The sequence below is a fragment of the Chaetodon auriga genome, chromosome 9, assembly GCF_051107435.1.
Source record: "Chaetodon auriga isolate fChaAug3 chromosome 9, fChaAug3.hap1, whole genome shotgun sequence".
NCBI lineage: Eukaryota > Metazoa > Chordata > Actinopteri > Chaetodontiformes > Chaetodontidae > Chaetodon > Chaetodon auriga.
Genome location: NC_135082.1, coordinates 19,210,344 through 19,230,823, shown reverse-complemented (window position 1 = coordinate 19,230,823; position 20,480 = coordinate 19,210,344). Strand labels below are relative to the sequence as shown.

Genomic DNA, 20,480 nt, shown 5'->3' with positions numbered 1-20,480 from the left:
GCTGTTGATGCAAACTCAAATTTTCCACCATGTTTTTTTGTCTTAACACATTCAGTATAATGTGCATTTCCAGTGCACTAATTTCATCAGTATAAGTACATTTAAAACTCACCACACTCATGTGCTCACTGCTCATTCATTTATTATTTCCAGTTGCTTTAATTTTGCTTTATGATCCGGGCTCTCAGCATCACTTTGCAGGCTCCTGGAGGTGGAACATGTGTCCTTTATTGATGGTCTGGCTGTTGCAAATCACCCTGTGGGGACCATGAATGTCTGTACCAAATTTTATGGGAATCCAATAATGCAGTTGGACCTAGAATGCTACAAACTGACTACAGGTGCTTGCTAACATGCCATCTTTTGTGTGTCTCCTCAGCCCCACCCTAAGAATGTCTGGGATTCTCATAGCATGTTTGCTTTTAGTTACTGTGTTTTTGTTGGTTAGCTTTATTTATTCAGGACATCTCACAGAGATCACATTTTCTTTTGCACAAGAGACCAGAGAACAAATAAATATATACATAAGGTAATAGTGACACACACAAAACAGTCATACATCGAGACACACTGCTTAACAATCCTAGATGTTATTAGTAAGGCTACCTTAGCCTCCTGCCACGACCTTTAATTCCTCCACGCCTGAAGTCACAGTTCATGTAGGTCCAGGATAATTTTAGGGTTGTCTCACAAGCTCCTGTGTGAGCAGGGACTCAGCTCCAATCATATCACAGGGTTATGTTCAGGCGTGCACTTCAAATGTTGTGGGATCACCAGCCTTGTTCAGTGGAACATGTGTGGATGAGATTTGCGCGGGGGTGTCATGTTCATCACCTGCCCCTTTCATCACAGCTCTGCTTGGCTCAGGGATGAAAGACCCGCCTTTGAACCGTCTGCTCATTATTAACGTACAGTCGCAGATGAATGGGTAAAAAACTGAATTCATTATGTACAGTACTGATGATGTACACTGACGTATCTTTGGTTTCTGCCTAAGAAATATGACTTGGTTGTGCTTGAGTCCGTCAGAGTTCATCTAAGCTGGCCACAGTTTGTTTCTGTGACAGACGGATCGGTCGTAGCAGATTATTCTTAGAGTTGTCTCAAGTCAATCAAGCTTGTGTCAAATGTAAAACGCAGTAAGGTGAACCGAAAGCAAATCTGTCAGCTCCTCTTTCTCATGTCAGCAGCTCAGTCTGTCAATCCACAACCACTAGTGCACATTAGACATTTGTAGCAATGATTTACAACGTATGAACAGACTACAGGTGTTTGTGTCATGGACGGATGAAGCTGCCCCACGCCTTTCCTCTTGTCTTCCTCTGCTCCTCAGTGAAAACAGTCTGTGTTTCCTCCTTTTCAAAGGAGCTGAAATCTCTCTCAGGTCACTGTCAAAGTCAGTCAGGCTTGTGTCAAAATCTAAAATGCAGTAAACAACAGGTCACAGTGCACCTCCAGCATTATTTTCCTCTACCTTCCTAAGATGACTGACTCAGTGCTTTGTATTTTTCTTATAAGGCTGTTGGGATTTCTTAAATATGAGCCTCACTGAGCCGTATAATTTGTATTCAAAAGCCTTACAGATGATAAGTGTGTGTGTGTGTGTGTGTGTGTGTGTGTGTTTTACCACGTGGCTTTCACACTGATTAGAACTCATCAGATGGTTTGCAGAGTGTATCCATGGCCTTTCACTGTCAGTGTGATAATAAAATGTCCGTCCACATATCTGGGTCACTTTATGACTAAAAATACTGTTGTGAGCAGAAACAAAGCAGGTTGAGCTTTGATGGTGACGCACAGTTACATCGATTTATGGCAGATTTATGCATGCAGCATTGTCTCGCTATTAAATACAAAGCACGTCTTCATGTGGTTAACATGATTTTAGGTCACACATGAGCAGCATTTTATGGTCCTGAATGACTTTATTTTCTTTTTCAAACACAGAAATCTCTTATACTTGGTGTTTTTAGCTATCAGCTTTTAGCTGTATGGATGGCAATGTGGGTCTGTCTTTGGTGAGGACTAAAATATCTCAGAAACTGTAAGATGTATTGCCATGACATTCATGGTCCCCAGACCTGTGACCTGCAATCATTTTGGTTTTCCCTGAGGTTTTTCAGCTTGTGCCATCACCAGCACTTTAGTTTTTAAGGAAATCCATACAAAGTAATGGCATTCCCACCTGCCTCCTACAATGTTCTAGCAGAAAGTAACACATTAAACTAAGATGGTGAACCTGCTAAACATGATATCTACTAAACATGCTGATGGTTAGCGTTTAGCTCAAAGCACCACTGTACCTCCCAATGGTTGTACTCTCTTAGTCTTGCTACGACACTGTATTTTAGGTGTTTTTATTAATACAGGGAAATTGTAACCAGTATTACATTAAAGTCATCTAATTCTTCATAAAGTACAGGAATCTGTTATGCCCCTTTTTAATTAAAAGGGTAATCCCAGCACATCTCACAGGGTGAAAAAAGGGGCATTTTTAAATTGAAGGGGAGAAATTTGAATGAAGTCAGACCAGTCTGACCTAACAATTACTTTTCATATTCATAGATCTTAAAGCCCACAGACACCTTTATGACTTACTGGGCTACCACTAATGAAAAAAGAGACATTTAGGAGACACAGCTCTCTATCACCGTATATTATCCGTGTCTTAGTTCAGCACGACACCACTGTAGTCTGAAGGTCTGCCAGGTTTTGAAGTCATGATCAAAGCCAGTGGATCCCAGTGCACCATGGAGGTGTTACCTAACAGGAACGTATTCACATCAGGAAGTTGCAATGTCTGTAAATTCTAAGCTGTATATGCATAAATCTGGTGAACTAGATTAATAAACCAGCAATAACAGATTACTCTGAGGCTCCACAGAGATGTTGCATTTGCTGTACACTGACTCATTGGCCCAATGATCATGTGAGAGTCCTGTCTGTTCATATAATATTAATAATAATAATAATAAGCTTGTTTGTTGAGCACTTTCCGAAAAACAAGTTACAAAGTGCTTCACAGAAGGCAGCAAAGTAGACACCAACAAAGCACATGTAAAAACTCATCAAAAGCATGAAAGGAATAATTAACTGAGCAGATTGACACCATTCTTGTGTCTGTATGTAAATGCAAGCTACATCCATCAGCTGGTTAGCTTAGCTGAGTATAATGAGTGGAAGCAGGAGAAAACAGCTCACCTTGTTCTGTACTGAACTCTCGACAAACTCAAAAACAAATAATGATATCAGCCTAAATGTCTGTTTAACCGAGCCAGAGTAAAATGACATCAAGCAAATTCCAGTAAAATAAGACACACAAAGATGTCTGAAGACTAATATACTGCTGCTGTGATAAATCTCCTGGTCGTACACGCTCCCCCCTCCTCTTTCCTCCTCCTTGTTTTAGCTAAGTGGCATTATACATTTGGCTTGTGTACAAGGATTTAAAAATACCCAAAGCATGAACATTGTCCATGGAAATCTCTGCAGGATTACAAAGGCTTGCCTATAATCTGTGGATCTGCAGACACAGATACTCATACATGCATTCATGTGTAAAATATGAAAATTCACAAACATGAAAATCTCCATGTACATGTCAACTGACAAGTACTTGTCCATCTGGTTCAGCATAATACTTCTTTTTTTGGCTGCAGCGCTGACATCACGCATCTTATTGGTACGACTAATTAAGATCAAAGCAGCGTGCTTTTATTTGATCGAAAACACATGTGCTACATGACGGTGCATCTTAGTGGGAATTCCTAACCCTCAGCCTCAGAGTTGCATCATAATACAATGAAAAACATTGAGCAACTCAGTGAGATGCATGGGGGAATGCAGGTGGGTGGTCATTATGGCGTACCACACTGTATTTTAGGTCAAGAAGCAAAAGAAATGTTTCTGAGAAGCAACAGCCGCCTCCAATGTACCCCAAAGCCACTGCACATGATTCCTATCAGAGGACTGTAGGGAGAGGAGATAGTGAGTGGTGGCAGAGGAGGAGGAGAGAGAGGGATAGGAAGAGAGAGAGAGAGAGAGAGAGAGAGAGGACAGTCATGCACTTACTAGCAGACACCCACATGCAATTTCTCACCAGACACCCACACACACTTTCTCACATACGCCGCATGCACATTGGAGCACCTGCTTTGTAGCCTCTCTGTGTGTGGATCTGTTCGTGACAGGCTCGTAGTGCCGAGATGCCTTCCTTTGGCTGGTTGTTGGCTCTGTCTTTGGCGGCGCTAACAGGTAAAAAGTTCTTTTTTATCCTCACTGATCTTCCTGTAAGTGTGCAGTCTGCGCTGTGTGTGAAGACTTTTACCGGGCGACTGTGATGATCAGTATTTTTTGTTTGTTTCTGATGATGGCAGGAACTTTGCTGTGGTGTAAAATGTAAAAACAGATTTAACGGTTTGCTATTATATGCAGTCAGTTTGATTATCACGGAGTAAAAACACTCCGAGCTTGCACAGAAGAAATTGCCATCTGCTCTTTCTGAGCCTGTTGGTTTACTCATCAGGATTTCTTTGCATGAAATCAGCCTTAGAGGAAGGAAACAGCTCTGTCTCATCTCTGAACATGAACATGACTGAACTACACTGTCTTGACTGATTGCATTGCTCTTATTGGACATGTTGTCATCACTGTGATTGATATCATTGTTCTGTCTGTGAGCTCGTCCAGTATCCTTTACTTTGACTGAGTTTTTGCCCTGAGCTTTTAGTTGCATTGATTTCGCCGATTACTTGACAGTCACTGTGTCCGAAAAGATTCAACACAATAAGTTGCTAAAAAAAGAGCCGCGTGCTGACCTGAAATTGTGCTTATATAGCTCAGCCCGGTCACTTCCGAGTGTCTCCTTCCAAGGTCTCTCGTCACCATGCGCTTTTATTTCAGGACACAATGTTGGTGCTGTTGCATCCGAGATGACTGAGAGGAACTGCTCTCTGTCCCCACCGGTAAGATCAGTCGGTGAATGGAAGCACCGTTATGTTATTTTAGTTTATTTTCTTGTTATAAAAGTTAAGTCATTAAATGTACCTAAAACAAGTCAGAGAATTTGCCTGAAACATGTTACATGAGTGTCATGCAGTTACAGTTAATGATTATTGCACATGGACTGCAGTTAATGATTACAGTGGGAGATAGAGAAAGGGATGAATCAGCAGCTCTTCAAGTTTTAATTAAATCTGACAGCTTTTCACACTATCTGTCTGTCTCTCTCTCCCTTTCTCTGGGTGTTTGTGTGTGTGTGTGTGTGTGTGTGTGTGCGTGCGTGTGCGTGTGTGTGCGTGTGCGTGTGTGTGCGTGTGCGTGTGCGTGTGTGTGTGTGTGTGTGTGTGTGTGTGCGTGCATGTGCGTGCGTGTGCGTGTGTGTGCGTGTGCGTGTGCGTGTGTGTGTGTGTGTGTGTGTGTGTGTGTGTGTGTGTGTGTGTGTGCGTGCATGTGCGTGTGTGTGTGTGTGTGTGTGTGTGTTACAGTACCTCCCCAGCACAGCAGTAACTACAACTCCTCAGCTGCAGGAGTTACGAGAGCGAATGCTTCCCCTGAATATCTCTGCCTACATTATCCCTGGCACTGACGCTCACCTGGTACATCTCCTGTCCATCAAAATTAATTCATCGATCTTTAAACCTCGTGTGTGTATGTATGTATGTGTGTGTGTGTGAGATGCTAACCTATTCTGTTTCTCTGTCAGAGTGAGTATATCGCACCACGTGACGCCAGGGTGGCCTTCATGACCGGCTTTACAGGCTCAGCAGGTAGAATCTTTTTCTGGCTCCCCGTCTTCTCCATCCTCCTCCCAATGACTCAACTCCCCACGTCTGAGTGCCGCTGTCATGCATCTCCTCTACTTTCATCCCACATCCTCCCCATGCAGCCTGCTCCTCGTTCATTTAGTTTCATCGCTTTCACTCACTGCATCATTGCATCCTCTCATTCATCGCCATTCTCCTTCGCAGAGCAACTTGACCATTAAATCATGAGATCTGTTTTCACGCAACGGCGATACGGAACAGAATTAATGATCGGACATATTTCTGTTGTGCAGATGAAAGGATAAGAAGACAGATGGCATTTCAGTAAAGTGCTGTTTCCACCAGGTCGAACCCGTGCCAAACTCTATAAAGAAAAGTCACATTTTCTGAGCCTCCATTAAGAAACAAGTTCACATTCAGGGATCTACTCAGCTGTTGCTACTTAAGTGTCTCATGTGAGGGTACAACAGTGGAATAGTAATGCGAGCCCTGATTATATATCCACCACACATCACTGGGTTGCTTTCTTCTTAACCTTCCTGTTCCTCAACACACGCATACATACATTTTTCAAGATTAGCTGGCCCATCACGCATTGTTCTAAGTCAACTCTGACATTTATAGATGTTTGTAATTCACTGGCACCGCTGCCCTCTCCATAACACAGCAGCTGTCCTGCCTCTCCCCAGGCACTGCCGTAGTTACTCAGACCAAGGCCGCTCTGTGGACAGACAGCCGCTACTGGGTTCAAGCTGAGAGACAGATGGACTGCAACTGGGAGCTGGAAAAAGATGGTAGGGGTGATCATATTGTGATTATGTGTCATGACAACACAGGACATGTGGATTCCAATCAAATGGTTGTGGTTTTGATGATCCAGTCTAGAAATATCCTGACAAATGCTGCACCTATAATTACTGGATTTACATGATAAAAACAGCTCACGAACAAACTAAAGCAACACAGCACTTCTAACACTGAACGTATGATGTTGACATTAATAATACATGGCAGCTTTTGTTGTTGGGCACCTCACAATCTATGGCTTATAGTGAGGCCTATCATCATGATAAAGGGAGCTGCAAAACATATGCTGCAGTAGAGGCATGACAGAAAAGGAGGGGAAAGATAAATGGGTGGTGTTGGGGACAGCGGCCCCTGGCTTGACATGAAGTGGTGATGATGCGGTTCTTGGTTGGCTGGTCCCTTAACCCCCGAGGCCACGCCACGGCACCACAGTGATTTTTAAATGAGCCAGCAGGATTCACTTTAGCTTAGCATTCTGGTTGTATGGTGGGATACTATTGAACATATTGGCTGCACCTTTAGCCTTTTACAAATGACCAGCATGTTTAGCAGTTTTTGAAATTCCATGTTTTTTCTAATTGTCAAGAAATCTCCTCAAAAGACCAAATTCAACAATGAATCGATGCCAGTATCATGTATTGATGAAGTCTGGCAGGTCTTATTCCTCTGTGCCATAGGGCTCCAGTGTTTTCCAAAAATTATAAGATACATATAAGACAAAGATGATCCACACAGCTGCACATGTTCCTTCATTATGTTGAACAAGGCCACTCTAGTTTATTCTGAGTCGATCCCATGTATACCGTCCAGCTGCCGTAAATACTCACTTACTCACTCAGTGCACTGTTTACCTGTGTTTGATTGATATTTGCTAAAAAAACAAAAAACAAAAAAACAGTGTGCCCACCTGTTTTAGGAAATTATTTAGCCCCTTTAAAAAGTTCAAATATATATTTTTGACCAAGATTTAGATATTCAGCGGGAACAAATGAGGCTGAGCGGCACAGACGAACTAACACATCGTTGGTTTTGGTCTTTTCTTGGGATTTGTTAACAATAACATATAAAGAGTAACAGCAGCCTTATTCTTTAAGTCGCACTGCAGTGAGACCTGAGCTCTCACACAACTTTAGCCTTTACTGTGATTACACAACATATCACACTCCATGTTGTTACTTTATATGATGAGGTATCACGTACCTTCATCACTGTAACATCTACACAACTTTGTGTTTTAGTTATTTTATGATCTTATAATATAAAACAATCTCTGTCCCTCATTTGTAACATCTTGTAACAGACTACAGACAACAAAGTGACCTTTAGCTGCTTGTAAATGTCATCATTTATATCTTTGCATGTGTCTTATTGCCCTAAGACAAGATAACAGGTTTCTTATTGCACCTTGAAACCTTCACATTTTGATTAGTTGAATCAAAAGGAAGCATGATAATTACATTGATAGAACAGTTTTTCCTGTCGGTCAGTGGAGCTGATGTGTTTAATATTTAAGACAAAGCAGTTTGTGCTAATTTGATTTAATACACATCTAATTGGCAGAAAACAAACATTTTGCATCTTGCAATGGTGCACCAAATTTTCCCCACAGGTTGGCCCACTGGATTTACTCTGTCACATCCTGTAAAGTCAAAAATAATGTGACCACACTGTGTCATGTGTGATGTTCTCCAGTGTCTATCAGCAGTATAGCAGAGTGGCTCATCTCTGAGGTTCCACCAGGCGGCGAGATCGGCTTTGATCCCTTCCTCTTCTCCCTCGGTGAGTCCCTGTTCTCCATCCCTCCTGTCAGTCCAGGTTAACATCAATAAAGTGCTTGCCCAACTAGATGGAAAATTATTAATGGAGCCTCCAGACGCCATGCAGACTGTTTACTTGTGATTGATTCGCTTCAGTGTGTGTAATCATCTGCAATTTCCTCCATTAGAAACACAGGAGAGCTACAGCATCAATCTGGATTCGAGCAATCGCAGCCTCAAGTCCATCCCCGCTAACCTGGTCGACCAAGTGTGGAAGGACAGACCGCCCATCCCGCCTGACAGCCTCACCCACCTGCCCAGCAGAGTCATACGTGGGTTTCCTCACCTGTGTGTTTGTGTCTGTCCTGCACACACATGCACTGCAGTCTGCTTGTCTGCCTGTGCAGTGGGCTTTACTTACATACTGATAATTACCTGCAAACTGACAGCAATAAACGGCTCCACGAACACAGCCATAAACAGCCTGTTCATGTTTTTTATGGCTGGCTGACTGATCAAACACTAACTTTAAGAGACTGGAAAAGCCTCCGGAAAAGGAAATTGTCTGGACTCCCATGGGCCTTATTGTTCTTTATGGTCAGAGAACAGACAAATGGAAAAAATGGAGAGCATCATAAACCTAATGATCTGTGTGCGTGTTTTTGTGTATGCATTTGACTGCAATCTGGACAAAAAACGTCCCATACAGTATTTGAAGTCTTTTATAAATGCTGTCTCATAGTCATATTTGGCAGTCTGAGTGCATGTCCATAAAGTGATGCAGAATGACAAGTTACTGGAAAAGCACTGATGTGTCTCTGCACTAAGTAGGAAGCATCACATTTACAAAAGGGTACTAATCAATATTTTTATATGAATAATTGGCAGTGATAGGTAGAGTACTGAAAATCTCAAGTACAATAACTTCCATAAAAAAAGACTAAAGTTAAAGTTCCAGTTAAGAAACCTGCTCAAGTAAAAGTAAAAAAGTGCTTGGTTAATAGATTACAGAAAGTACACGTTACTTTCCATTTGAATCTTTATTAAGGCGTGCAGTACGAAACAATGAAAAAAAGAGCGCTTGTTAAAACTAATGAAACCTAAAGTAAAGCTAACATTGGAGCTGGGGTTACGTCAGGGTAACTGCTTTCTAAAAGGAGACTTTAACAGCCAACATGCCACGAGCTTCAACATGGTTAATGTCATTATCACAACAGCAAAGATCAACAGCACACATCACAAACACAGCTAACATCAGCTAGCTGCATTTTCACTGACAATATGTGTAAGCTACTTCAATGTGCTTGTGGAGGTTGGAAGAGGGATTTTTAAAAGCTGAGATGTCAGTGTTCTTTTTTTTTTCTTTTTTTTTTGACATTTTGGTATGAAATGTACCCCCTCTGATAACAGGTCAAATAACTGTGTGTAATGTGAAAGCTCCTGCTCTTAGTGACAAACACACACAGAGTTATTTCCTGACTCTGCGCTCTCCATCAGCTCTAAGGAACAATTCAGTGTCTTTCGGCTAAACAACTACTTCTGTTTTGCTTCACTCTCACGTCTCTCTTTGACTTTGTTTTCTACAAAAACACTCCAATAAACCCGCTGTACACTGCTCAGCACCAGACAGACACGACTTGCTGGTGAACACAGTGGAACCTCAGCAGCTTAACGGCTGGTGGAGACCAAAACGGAGCAAAAATTAGAATGACTAGCTGGTGATGATTGATGATGTTGCTCTCTCTCTGCTGGATGTGTTCATTGCCATGTGGATGCAAATAAATGTGAAATGTGTGTGTTTGCAGAGAGGTCCTGGCAGATGAAAGTGGACCACATACGGAGTCAGATCAGGGACAATCCGTACGAACCAACAGCTCTCCTGCTGTCAGCACTGGATGAAACGGCCTGTAAGTAAACCAAACATTGTCCATGAAGCTTGAAGGTGAAGTTTCAAGAAATCATGTTGTTGATTTGGAAAAATGAATATTATATATTGGTTTCAGATAAAATAATAAGACGGATACAGTTTTCTTGAGCAAGAAGTGCAAAGTATAAAATGTTCAAAATGGCTGAAAAGTAATCACAAAGGGTTTATTTCCTCTTTCATTCTCATTTGGCTGCAGGGCCGGAAATAGCTGCTTAGGTTGCGTGTGCTATCTCTGGAAATACAGTCTGCAGCAAAATAAAATAATAGAGACAAACAAAGCACAAATACAGCCAAGGCTTTCAGGATAGAGCTGTAGCCTGAGGTGTTGCAGTCTCATGTGAGGGATTATGACAGGATTATGTGGTAATCAGATTTTTGCATGACAAAAACATAGCAAACAGATGACACACTTACACAAAAAAAAAAACTCTTTTCAACATACAAGACAGAGTTAAACATTTTTAAATAAAGGTTGATAGTTGCTTGGAATCGTCTGTCCTCTGAACTTTAGAATCCCTTATTATCAGCAGGAATCATATCGTTTACCTAATTTGATTTCCTGTATGAACCCTGGACGCTCGGCTCAGCACTTCGCGAGCGAGCGGTTTTTTATTCGAAAGCAACTCAATCCATACACAAGGACTGCCGGGCTTCAGACCTTTCCTGGTTTCTGATTTCTGAATTAGTGAGTCTGCTTTCAATGACACCAACAGAGAAAAAGTCACGTACGTCCGACACAAACATTAGATGTAAACAGCAATCTTGGCTCAGGTGGATCCAGCAGATGCTGTGAATGAATGTGCGAGCCACTGACGGTCAGGGGTGGTGTGTGTTTTTTTTTTATTTCTAGGGCTGTTCAATCTGCGAGGCAACGACATTCCTTACAATCCCTTCTTCTACTCCTACACACTTCTCACAATGGATGAGATCTGGTGAGTCCATCAGGGATTACATGTGCGAACACGTGGGATTCATTTCTTATGTCTCTGTTCGTGCAAATCCAATCACATAGGAAAAAAGCGTTTGTCTTATATAAACCACTTCTTGTACTGTCCCTTCTTCCACACTGCCCAGGCTCTTTGTCCACATGCAGAGAGTGCCAGAAGATCTGAGGACGTACCTGAACAGCTCCTGTACTGGGCCCCTCTGTGTGCAGCTGAAGAGCTACGACACTGTCATAGATGAAGTGAAGAAGTACGTGGCCCGGCCTGGAGTTAAAGTGTGGGTCGGCACAGAGTACACAAACTACGCACTTTATGAGCTCATTACAGAGGTATACGTATTTTATTATTGTTATGATTTTTAAATTTTAAATGAAATGCGCTGTGTACATAATAATCTGTTTGCGTTGCTGTACTGTACTTTACTTTTACCATGAAGGCAGCCGTAGTGAGTCACCGCTTGTTGGCTGCTTCTAAATATTTCTGATGTGTTTTGTGGAAAGAATCCAAGTTTTTAAAGATGCACTAATCAATATTTTTATATAAACAAGGGATCAAACGACATTGTGTAAGGTGAAAGAGGTCACTCATGCTGAAGAACCCACAGAGTTATCGCCGGTTGTCCGTAGCACTGCAGAGCGTTTCAGCATTTTTAACACAAAATGAAATGAAAAGTGCTTTTTACAAGTTCTTATCTTGTGTTCCTGCGTTAAGTTTTCATTTATCTCTCATTAAACTCTAAATATGTGTCAAAATAACCATCATATATCAAAACGCCTCTCTCTACTCATGACTGATCTCAAGCATGGGTAAGGGGGGCTGACTGACCCCACCCATCATACACTGTAAAACCACACTTTACTGGTAGCTAGTGTGGGGAGCTGGCAGAGCAATAAACACTAAGAGGTTGTTCATTCATCCCTTACTCCTTTCCTCCTGCTCCAGTAACACAGGTGAGGGAGGTGTGTGTGGAGGCCAGCGGTCCTCTGCAGCCTCATACCTCTCAACAGCTCTGTGAGCTTCCGCCCACTTTTGAGAGATGCACTCAACATGTTAATGATCTGATTTAAATCCATCTAGTAACGAAACCCACCCACATGTTTTTGTTCTGTAATACTAAGGACAATCTAACAAGCTGTTTTCAGCTTACTGTCCTCCACCTGTTCAGCAATAAACAGCTGAAACGCACTGGTGGTGAACATAGTGGAGCATTTAGCAGCAAAAGAGCCAGATATTTCCCTCAGGAGCTGGTGGACACCAAAAACAGAGCTTGAAGGAGAGTGAATATTAGACACAACACCAGTCCAAATGAATGCCAGTGTCTCTCTGTGTCTGCTGGATGTGTAAACTGTTTGCTGACACATTCACTGTAAGGACTTCATAGAGTGATGATATGTCAGTGTTGTGTTCACAGCTTGTTTCACTTCCCCCAAGCAGCCAGAAAGTCCATTTGTGAATGAATTAACAGGACATTTTTTTTTACAGATCACTAAGCTATGCAGACATTTTTCATAGAATCACAGTTTCCAGTAACTTCGTATTTTTTGTTGCATCATGTAGGACAAACTGTTGACAAGCTCCTACTCCCCTGTGCTGACGACTAAAGCAGTGAAAGATGAGACTGAGCAGCGAATCTTGAGGGATGCTCACGTATGTCAACTGCACACAGACATACACACGAGCACACCGCCATGCACACGCACACAGGAGCACAAACTTCGAAAGGGAACTCTTGTTATTTATGAAGTTGAATTTACAAAACCAGATATGAGCCTGTAATACATTTACATGAGACATTATCATTCCAGGAATGAATGAGTCAGTCTTCACCATCTGACTGACTGGTGGGGACATTTATGAATTGTTTTCATCAAGAGCTTCAACACTTCAGTGAACACACACCCTGATGCATCTGTTACCCTGTCCAAAGATGCCTGAACAGCCTTGCAAAATGTCATGTGAATTGTCAGCCTGTGTGTTTTGTGTTGTGATTGATGCTGAGACTCTCCTGGTCAGTGTGTCGTTGTGGCTCTGTGTAGGTGAGGGATGCGGTCGCAGTCATCCAGCTGCTGATGTGGCTGGAGCAGGCGGTGCCGCAGGGGAAGGAGACTGAGCTGACGGCTGCAGAATACGTCAATGAGCGTCGCAGGTGAGCGCGCGTGTGAATACTCAAGGTGAAGGAGAAATGAGATAACCAATTCAGGTGTGAGTGCTCGAGAGCCCAGAAAATGTGCTGTGAAGTAACAATTTCACACTCAGAAATGTTGATTGATTTGAAAAGACAGCAGATGTTACAGTAGTTATATTACATTCACTTCATAGTTGACTTTCACAGCTAACATAAACATCATTACAGCAAACAGAAAGACAACAGAGGCCCGAGCTTTGAGACTATCTCTGCAAGCGGACCCAACGCCGCACTTGCCCACTACAGGTAAGATTTATTCATAAGCTTCCTCCTCTCACTGACCTTTTCTGTGTTCATTTCTTCTTTCTTAAAGAACTACAGCTCCAGAGATGTTTTTGGATGTGACTCCAAAAAAATCACTGCTGAACCTTTTTCACAGCATAGCAGAGGTTGTAAAGTGATTTTCTACCTCATCTTGTCAGTGTGTTCCAAGGATGCTCAAACATCCAAGACTGGAGAGTCGGCTGCTGACGATCATTGCATCCATGTCCACAAACAATAAGACACTGTAAAAAAGACTTAAAAGGTTCAGTGGCTGCCCTGGTAGCTCATCTGGTAGATAGTCCTGACCACAGCAGCCAGGGTTCAGGTCCAGCTCCAGCCACTCGTTGTATTCAGTCCCTCTTTCCCTTCTGTCTTTAACTGTCACCATCCAAAGAAGCCTGAAAATAATAATTTAGTTAAGAAAGCTATTAGATCTATTTCTCTTATTGGCTATAAATCCTATGAAAACTCAAAAAACAGCAATTTGTTCTTTGTATATTTTTTATTTTGAGTCTTTCTCACATGCATTGTCCTGCTGTATAAACAGCCTCTAGCATACCAAATGTGTGCTAATCTGCTATTGCAAGTGGTCTCCAACAACCACACTAATTAATCCTGTTTGCAAAATGCTTGATGAACACTACAGTGTCTGCCAAGCTGTTTTTGGAAATTACTGAGTCTTTTTTTTTTAATGAAACTTCATATTTGTGAGTTCTTTAAGAGTTAGATTTTCAGCAGGGATGAGTGGGCTTGGTGCTGAGTCCCACAGATTCGGGTAGGGAAGCCAAAAATCATTGAGAGGAGGGAATTTTGGTGACTGTATGAGATGCTATGGATTCTATCTATTAACGTTTTTTAAAAAAATGCCTTGAAATAGACAGAAAACAAAAGCCACCTAGGAGACTAGAAATGAATCTACCTATGTAAGGCATACTGGTCAGCAGGAATGTATATTATTGGTTGGTAGTGGCCTAAAGTTTTAAAACCACTGGTACGGTGGATTGAGAGCAGTGCAGCTGCAGGGTTGCTATTGTTTCCTGTTTTTCTGTGTTGCAGCCCAACAAAAGAATCATGCCGAACGTTGTCAGTTGATGAGATGTACCTGGTGGACTCCGGCGGCCAGTATCTGTGAGTAAAAACACACTCTGTGTACAGACTCTCCAGTTTCACTTCACATCACTTGCATGTGAAATGACTCATCATGTCTCTCACTACTACCAGAGACGGGACCACTGACATCACTCGGACTGTTCACTGGGGGACCCCCACAGAACTGCAGAAGGTAAGGCTTCACATATATTAATGAAAGGGAGAATGTTTAAAGGGATATTTGCATTTTCTCTCTCAAAACACAAGAGACAGCTAACCGTCCACACAGCAGTCAGTCAGGGAAGTTTTTCTTTATCTTTCTGCTCCATTGGAATTTTTCGTTTTTGACATTACTATTTCAGACTTAAGTCTAGTCTAATGTTCTTTCACACAGCATTTGCCACACAATTCACAGTACGCCTCAAAAATAGTGTTTCCCTCTCATTAACCACATGTCTCGCATCACAGGAAGCCTTCACTCGAGTGCTGATGGGATGCATTGAGATATCTCGAACCATCTTTCCCTCAGGGACAAGAGGTGAGAATGAAAAACATTCCTGTTTGATTAAAGTGAGATTTCAAATTATTCTACTCTGAGACCGTTCACAGTTTCACCACTAGAGACCCCCGTTTCCCCACTTGCCAACGTTCTGTGTGTTACAGTACTGTATATGCAGCACTGTTTGATTCAAGCTCTTTGTGGGGCTTTTTTTTATCAACAGGCGCAAACATGGAGATGCTGGGTCGCCGGGCATTGTGGGAGGTGGGCCTGAACTATGGCCACGGCACAGGTCATGGTGTTGGAAACTACTTTGGAGTTCATGAGTGTATGTTCTCTCTTTATTTTCCAAAGTGATCATTTTATTCAGTACAGTGACATTTTCATTACCCCTAAAAGCATCTTTTAAAGCAGAGGTCCCAGTAAAACAGTATTCAAAGGCAGATTTCAGTGATCCGTGATGCCTAAAAGCATCATGATTATGATGCACAAGAGGCTGTTTTACATAAAATTGACTTCATTACACTGTGGTGCTAATACAGTAAGTGGGAGTGATAAAATTAATAAGATGGCACACATTTCATTTGGCAAAGCAATCACTTCTAACATGACCAACTACCCTGGAACGAAGGGAGCTGAGAAGTAAGGAAGGAAGGAAGTAAAGATTTATTTATATTACACATTTAAAAATACAGAGTTACAAAGTGATTCATACACATGAAAAGATAAAAATGAATAAAAAACGCAATATAAAACACAGCACAGTGAGAGACAGACCAGACAACAAAAATAACCAAAAACAAAGCCCAGTGTGGACATTTAGAAAAACGCTTGCCTATAAAAATGTGTTCAGCAAATCTGACAGATGGTTGAAGATGAGTCCACAGGGCTGGAGCTAAAACAGCAAAGGCATGATCGCCTTTTGTTTTGCAGCTGGTGCTGTGGACGGATGAAAGGCCGAGATAAAAGGATCGGAGAGGTGGAATACAGGACGAGGAGATCAGAAATGTAACTGGGGGGAGGCCATGCAGAGCCTTATATGCAATCAACAGGAACTTGTAGTTTCTTGTTATGAATTTTAGAAAGCCGTGTAGGACCGTCGGCTGGTTCTAGTGTACGGTCTGGTAGCTGTATTCAGAATTAACTGTAAACGGTTTAGAGCAGCTTGACTGAGACACATGTGACAGGAATTACAATAATCGAGGCGAGAGGAAAATGAAAGTGTGAATCATCTGATTTTTGAAATCTGGACTGAACGAGTTTAGTACATGTTGGTCAAAGTCGTAAACTGAGCAATGATGACGCCCAGATGAGAAAACTGGGATCAGTGAAGCTACTTGAATCTTGAACAGACAATATTAGTTTGTTACACTCTGATGACCCCTGTAATCCCCCTGCAACTAAGGATTATTACACGACAGATTAACCTGCAGATTATTTCCTCAATCAACCCTTCAGCCTATAAAATATCAGGAAATAATGAATAAAGTCCATCACAATTTCCCAGAGCCCAAAGTGACACCTTTAAAGGTCTTGATTTGTCTGAGAATCAGTTCACAATCATATGAAACAAGGAGAAGCTGTGACCAGAGAATGACTTCAGTGATCAATAGATCATCTGAATACTTTCTGATTAATCGACTAATTGTTGCAGCTCTAACTGTATGTGTAATCATTTTCTTTTGATTGAAAAAAGCAACAACTCGATATAGAAACCAGATAAAACACAATCAGTGCCTGAAAAAGTCACTGAGAACAGTCATAACAATCACACAAAATATATCCAAAAACTTCATAACTTTTTAATTTTGTTTTTAAAAGATCTGCCTGACACAGAGGCACAGACAGCGCTGTATACAACTTTTAGAAACAAAATTTAAGCAGACGATGTGCACAGGGCCGCCTCTCTGTTTTGAATTGCCTTTCATTTAATGCCAAGTTACAGCAAAACACTCCCGTTTGTAACTTTAATTAAACAGCTGACAGCGGAGGTGTAATAATGAATGTGTACAAAGGTTTGCAATCTGTATTTAATCATGTAATACTGTAATATTTTTGCAGGGCCTGTTGGTTTTCAGACCAACAACATTCCCTTCAAGTCCGGCATGTTCACATCTATAGGTGAGATTTTTTTTTTTTTTTTTCAATAGAAATCCACATCCACTATAAATAATGATCATTTTAAGGAAACGAAACAAAACAAACTTTGCATTTCATGGCTCAAAGGTTACCAAACACGACCAAACTGATTATGATTTTCTTAAAGAACCTGGATATTACAAGGATAATGACTTCGGGATCCGGATCGAAGATGTTGCTGTGATTGTACCTGCACAGACAAAGGTAGACACAGAGTGGTGGACCCAAACAGATTTATTGATCATCTAGAATCAGGTCAATGATTTTTTATAACATGATACAAGAAACGTCAAAGTAATTTCTTTGTAAATGTGCTTTTCTTTCCCTCAGCATGGTAATAACTACCTGACCTTTGACACTGTGTCGCTGGTTCCGTATGACAGGAAGCTGATTAACACCTCTCTCCTCACCTCAGAACAGGTGAGAAACAGTGTTTAACTGCATAATCACCTTCATTTTGAGAATAGAGTAAACTGAGAAGTTCACCATCATTTTTCTTCAAATGGGAGCCCCTAAAAATTTCTTACCCAACATTAAATAAATACCTTGGAACGAGCTATAATGCAAGTTTACTTCCCCAAAGACATGATCAGTTTCCTGTTTTAATTTGTAAATACCTTTCCGTTTAAGAGGGTTTCACATCAGCCGAGTGTTTCGTTTTCCTGCTTTAGTGCTGGTTTCCTCTCAAAATCCCCTCAAAGCACCTCAGGCTCAAGATCTTCTGCAGCTCAGAGATCAAAACAGTATTTGAGAAAACACAACCACGTGTGAAATCAACTTCCCTGTTTTGTGTCTTTTCATCAGAAGGGGAAACACAAGATTTTTTTTTTTTGTACCATCATCGTGTAAAAAAAAAGAGTCCTTTGTTTACAAAATGTTAACATTTCTTTGTCTGCAAAATTTGACCCACTTCTGTTTAGTTATGATGCAACAGGTTTGGGGAATTAAGAAAGTGAATAAAACAATAACAATTAAATTAATCAGTGGTGAAAAGTACTGTACATAAGTTCAAGTTTGAGGTATTTGTACTTTACTTGAGTATTTCCACTTTATGCTATTTTATCACATTTTAAAGGGAAATATTGTACTTCTTAGTTCAATAATGTACTTGATAACTGTAGTTACTTTTCAGATTAAGAGCTGGTCCCTGTGGAACACAGTTTTTGACCTTAGAGGCGATGAAGTATTACTATATATTCTGTTTATTTGTGTGCATTATGTACTGCTTACTCATACTTTCAAATGAAGCCCATCTGCTTCATTTGAATAATAAACAAAGACAGTTGTTTTTTCCATATCAACAGTGGCTCATTTATGACTTTCATTGAGACCGGTCTTCTCTCCCTCCAGCTTCAGTGGCTGAACAAATACTATGAGACCATCCGGAGGCTGATGGGTCCTGAGCTGGACAAACAGGGACTACATGAGGAGAAGGAGTGGATGCTCAAAAACACAGAGCCCTTCCCAGAGTCTGGATCGTCTGCTTCTGTCTGTACCTCCTCGCTGACCCTCCTCGCTCTGGCCGTCACTCTCCTCCACAGCATCATCTGAGCATCTTCATCTTTCTTGCACTCACTCCATTCACTGCAGACTTGCACACTAACGTTACCCCTATGCAGTCTCTATTGAGCAGCTATACCACACTGAGGGATGCACTGCAATTTAGCTTTTTTTGTAATTGAAGGATATATTTGTTTAATGATTTAATGGCTGATGTTGTGGTGTTTAAACTTTGAAAAATTATCTTGTGTGTGATTTTTGATGTTCTCGCTTCCTGGTTTTTAATCTGGACATTTGTATGACCAGCTGATATAATTTCTATTTTATTAAAGTAACACTAAAACAAAGATGTGGACTCGAGTCAGAAATCCAATGATTTTTTTTGACTTGACAATGGCATAAAATACTTGAAACTTGACTTTAACACCACTGACTTGTGACTTCACTTGGGCGTTAACTTTTTCATGTAGAACTTGAGAAAGATGGATAGAGAGAGAGAGATTTTCTTCTTCGCTGCCTTTGTCAGCTCACTGCTACACTTCTTTGCGCATGAGCGCCACCAACGGTCGGGGTAAATATCATGCATTCTCATTGAAGTATTTAAAATTAGCTCCAGGCTGACAAACTACAACAGCATAAATTAATGAGGTTAGAGTGAATCAACTCTTTTGCCTGCCTGCACTGTGAATCGATCTGATAGCAGTCAGTCATCAGGTGTGGACAGCAGGCAGAGGCGTGTTTGGTAACACTCAGCGGACACACACATGTCCGATATCACGTTTAGTTTGACTTTAAAGACTAGGCTGTGGTAACTAACAGACGGACGGCAACGTGACAAACATGTGGCTGAAAGGTCCCACATAGAGACTCTCAACTTCCAACTTTGTCCGACATTTGAGGATTCACAAAAAGCGGTAAGTTGACACTAACGTTAATATTGTTTGGCTAGCTGTAGCATAAGCTAGCTAAGAGCTAACGTTAGCAAGAGACTTGTTCTGGTTGCCAGGTAACAGGCGGAGATTCAAGGATTATTAAAAGACGGAATTTTTTTTTTTTTAATTAATACAGGTAAATTATTGTTTATATATTTTGTATTATATTGCATTTTTAAACAGTTGTTGTATATATTTTGTGTTTGTCTATATGTTTAAATTGCTCCTGCAACAGAATAATTTCCCCAATTGGGATCAATAAAGAAACAGTCTAAGTCTAAATAATGTAATTTGGTCTGTTAGACTGTAACAGATTGAGGCAGCAGGCTGCATCAATTACATCTCTAATTTTTTAGTACAATACATTATGTTTGGTTTTGTCACTTTTTTTGTCAAATCGAAGTTAACATAAACTGCTGCAACTCTGTAAGCCTTCACTTACCAATGGGAATGATCACATCTTTTCTAACCCTGACCATCTAACCACCCATTTGCTCCTCACCCTAACCAAGCAACATGCACTAGCCAATCAGAGGGACATTGGGTGGGTCTTTGTTGACATTTTTCAGACTATTGGGGCTTCAGAATAGTTGGGGGAAAAATGCAGGGTCCAATGGGCTGTCCTGGTTTCGAAGTTAGCTAAGCTAGCCTTCTGGTAGTGGTAGCCTCATA

The 20,480-nt window shown here is 41.2% G+C and overlaps 1 protein-coding gene across 1 annotated transcript; it reads left to right on the top strand.

The window, feature by feature from the left end:
* The first annotated feature begins 4,027 nt into the window (after positions 1-4,027).
* Positions 4,028-19,215, top strand: xpnpep2 (X-prolyl aminopeptidase (aminopeptidase P) 2, membrane-bound). Its single transcript, XM_076739210.1, has 21 exons — positions 4,028-4,254; positions 4,903-4,964; positions 5,487-5,597; positions 5,705-5,768; positions 6,455-6,559; positions 8,265-8,351; positions 8,518-8,661; positions 10,135-10,236; positions 11,107-11,188; positions 11,331-11,529; positions 12,758-12,847; positions 13,237-13,346; positions 13,554-13,631; positions 14,706-14,777; positions 14,871-14,931; positions 15,207-15,276; positions 15,461-15,565; positions 17,299-17,358; positions 17,504-17,580; positions 17,707-17,796; positions 18,727-19,215. Exons 1-21 carry the CDS (start codon positions 4,206-4,208, stop codon positions 18,925-18,927), a joined length of 2,019 nt encoding a protein of 672 aa, XP_076595325.1. The 5' UTR covers positions 4,028-4,205; the 3' UTR covers positions 18,928-19,215.
* Positions 19,216-20,480: the final 1,265 nt, after the last annotated feature.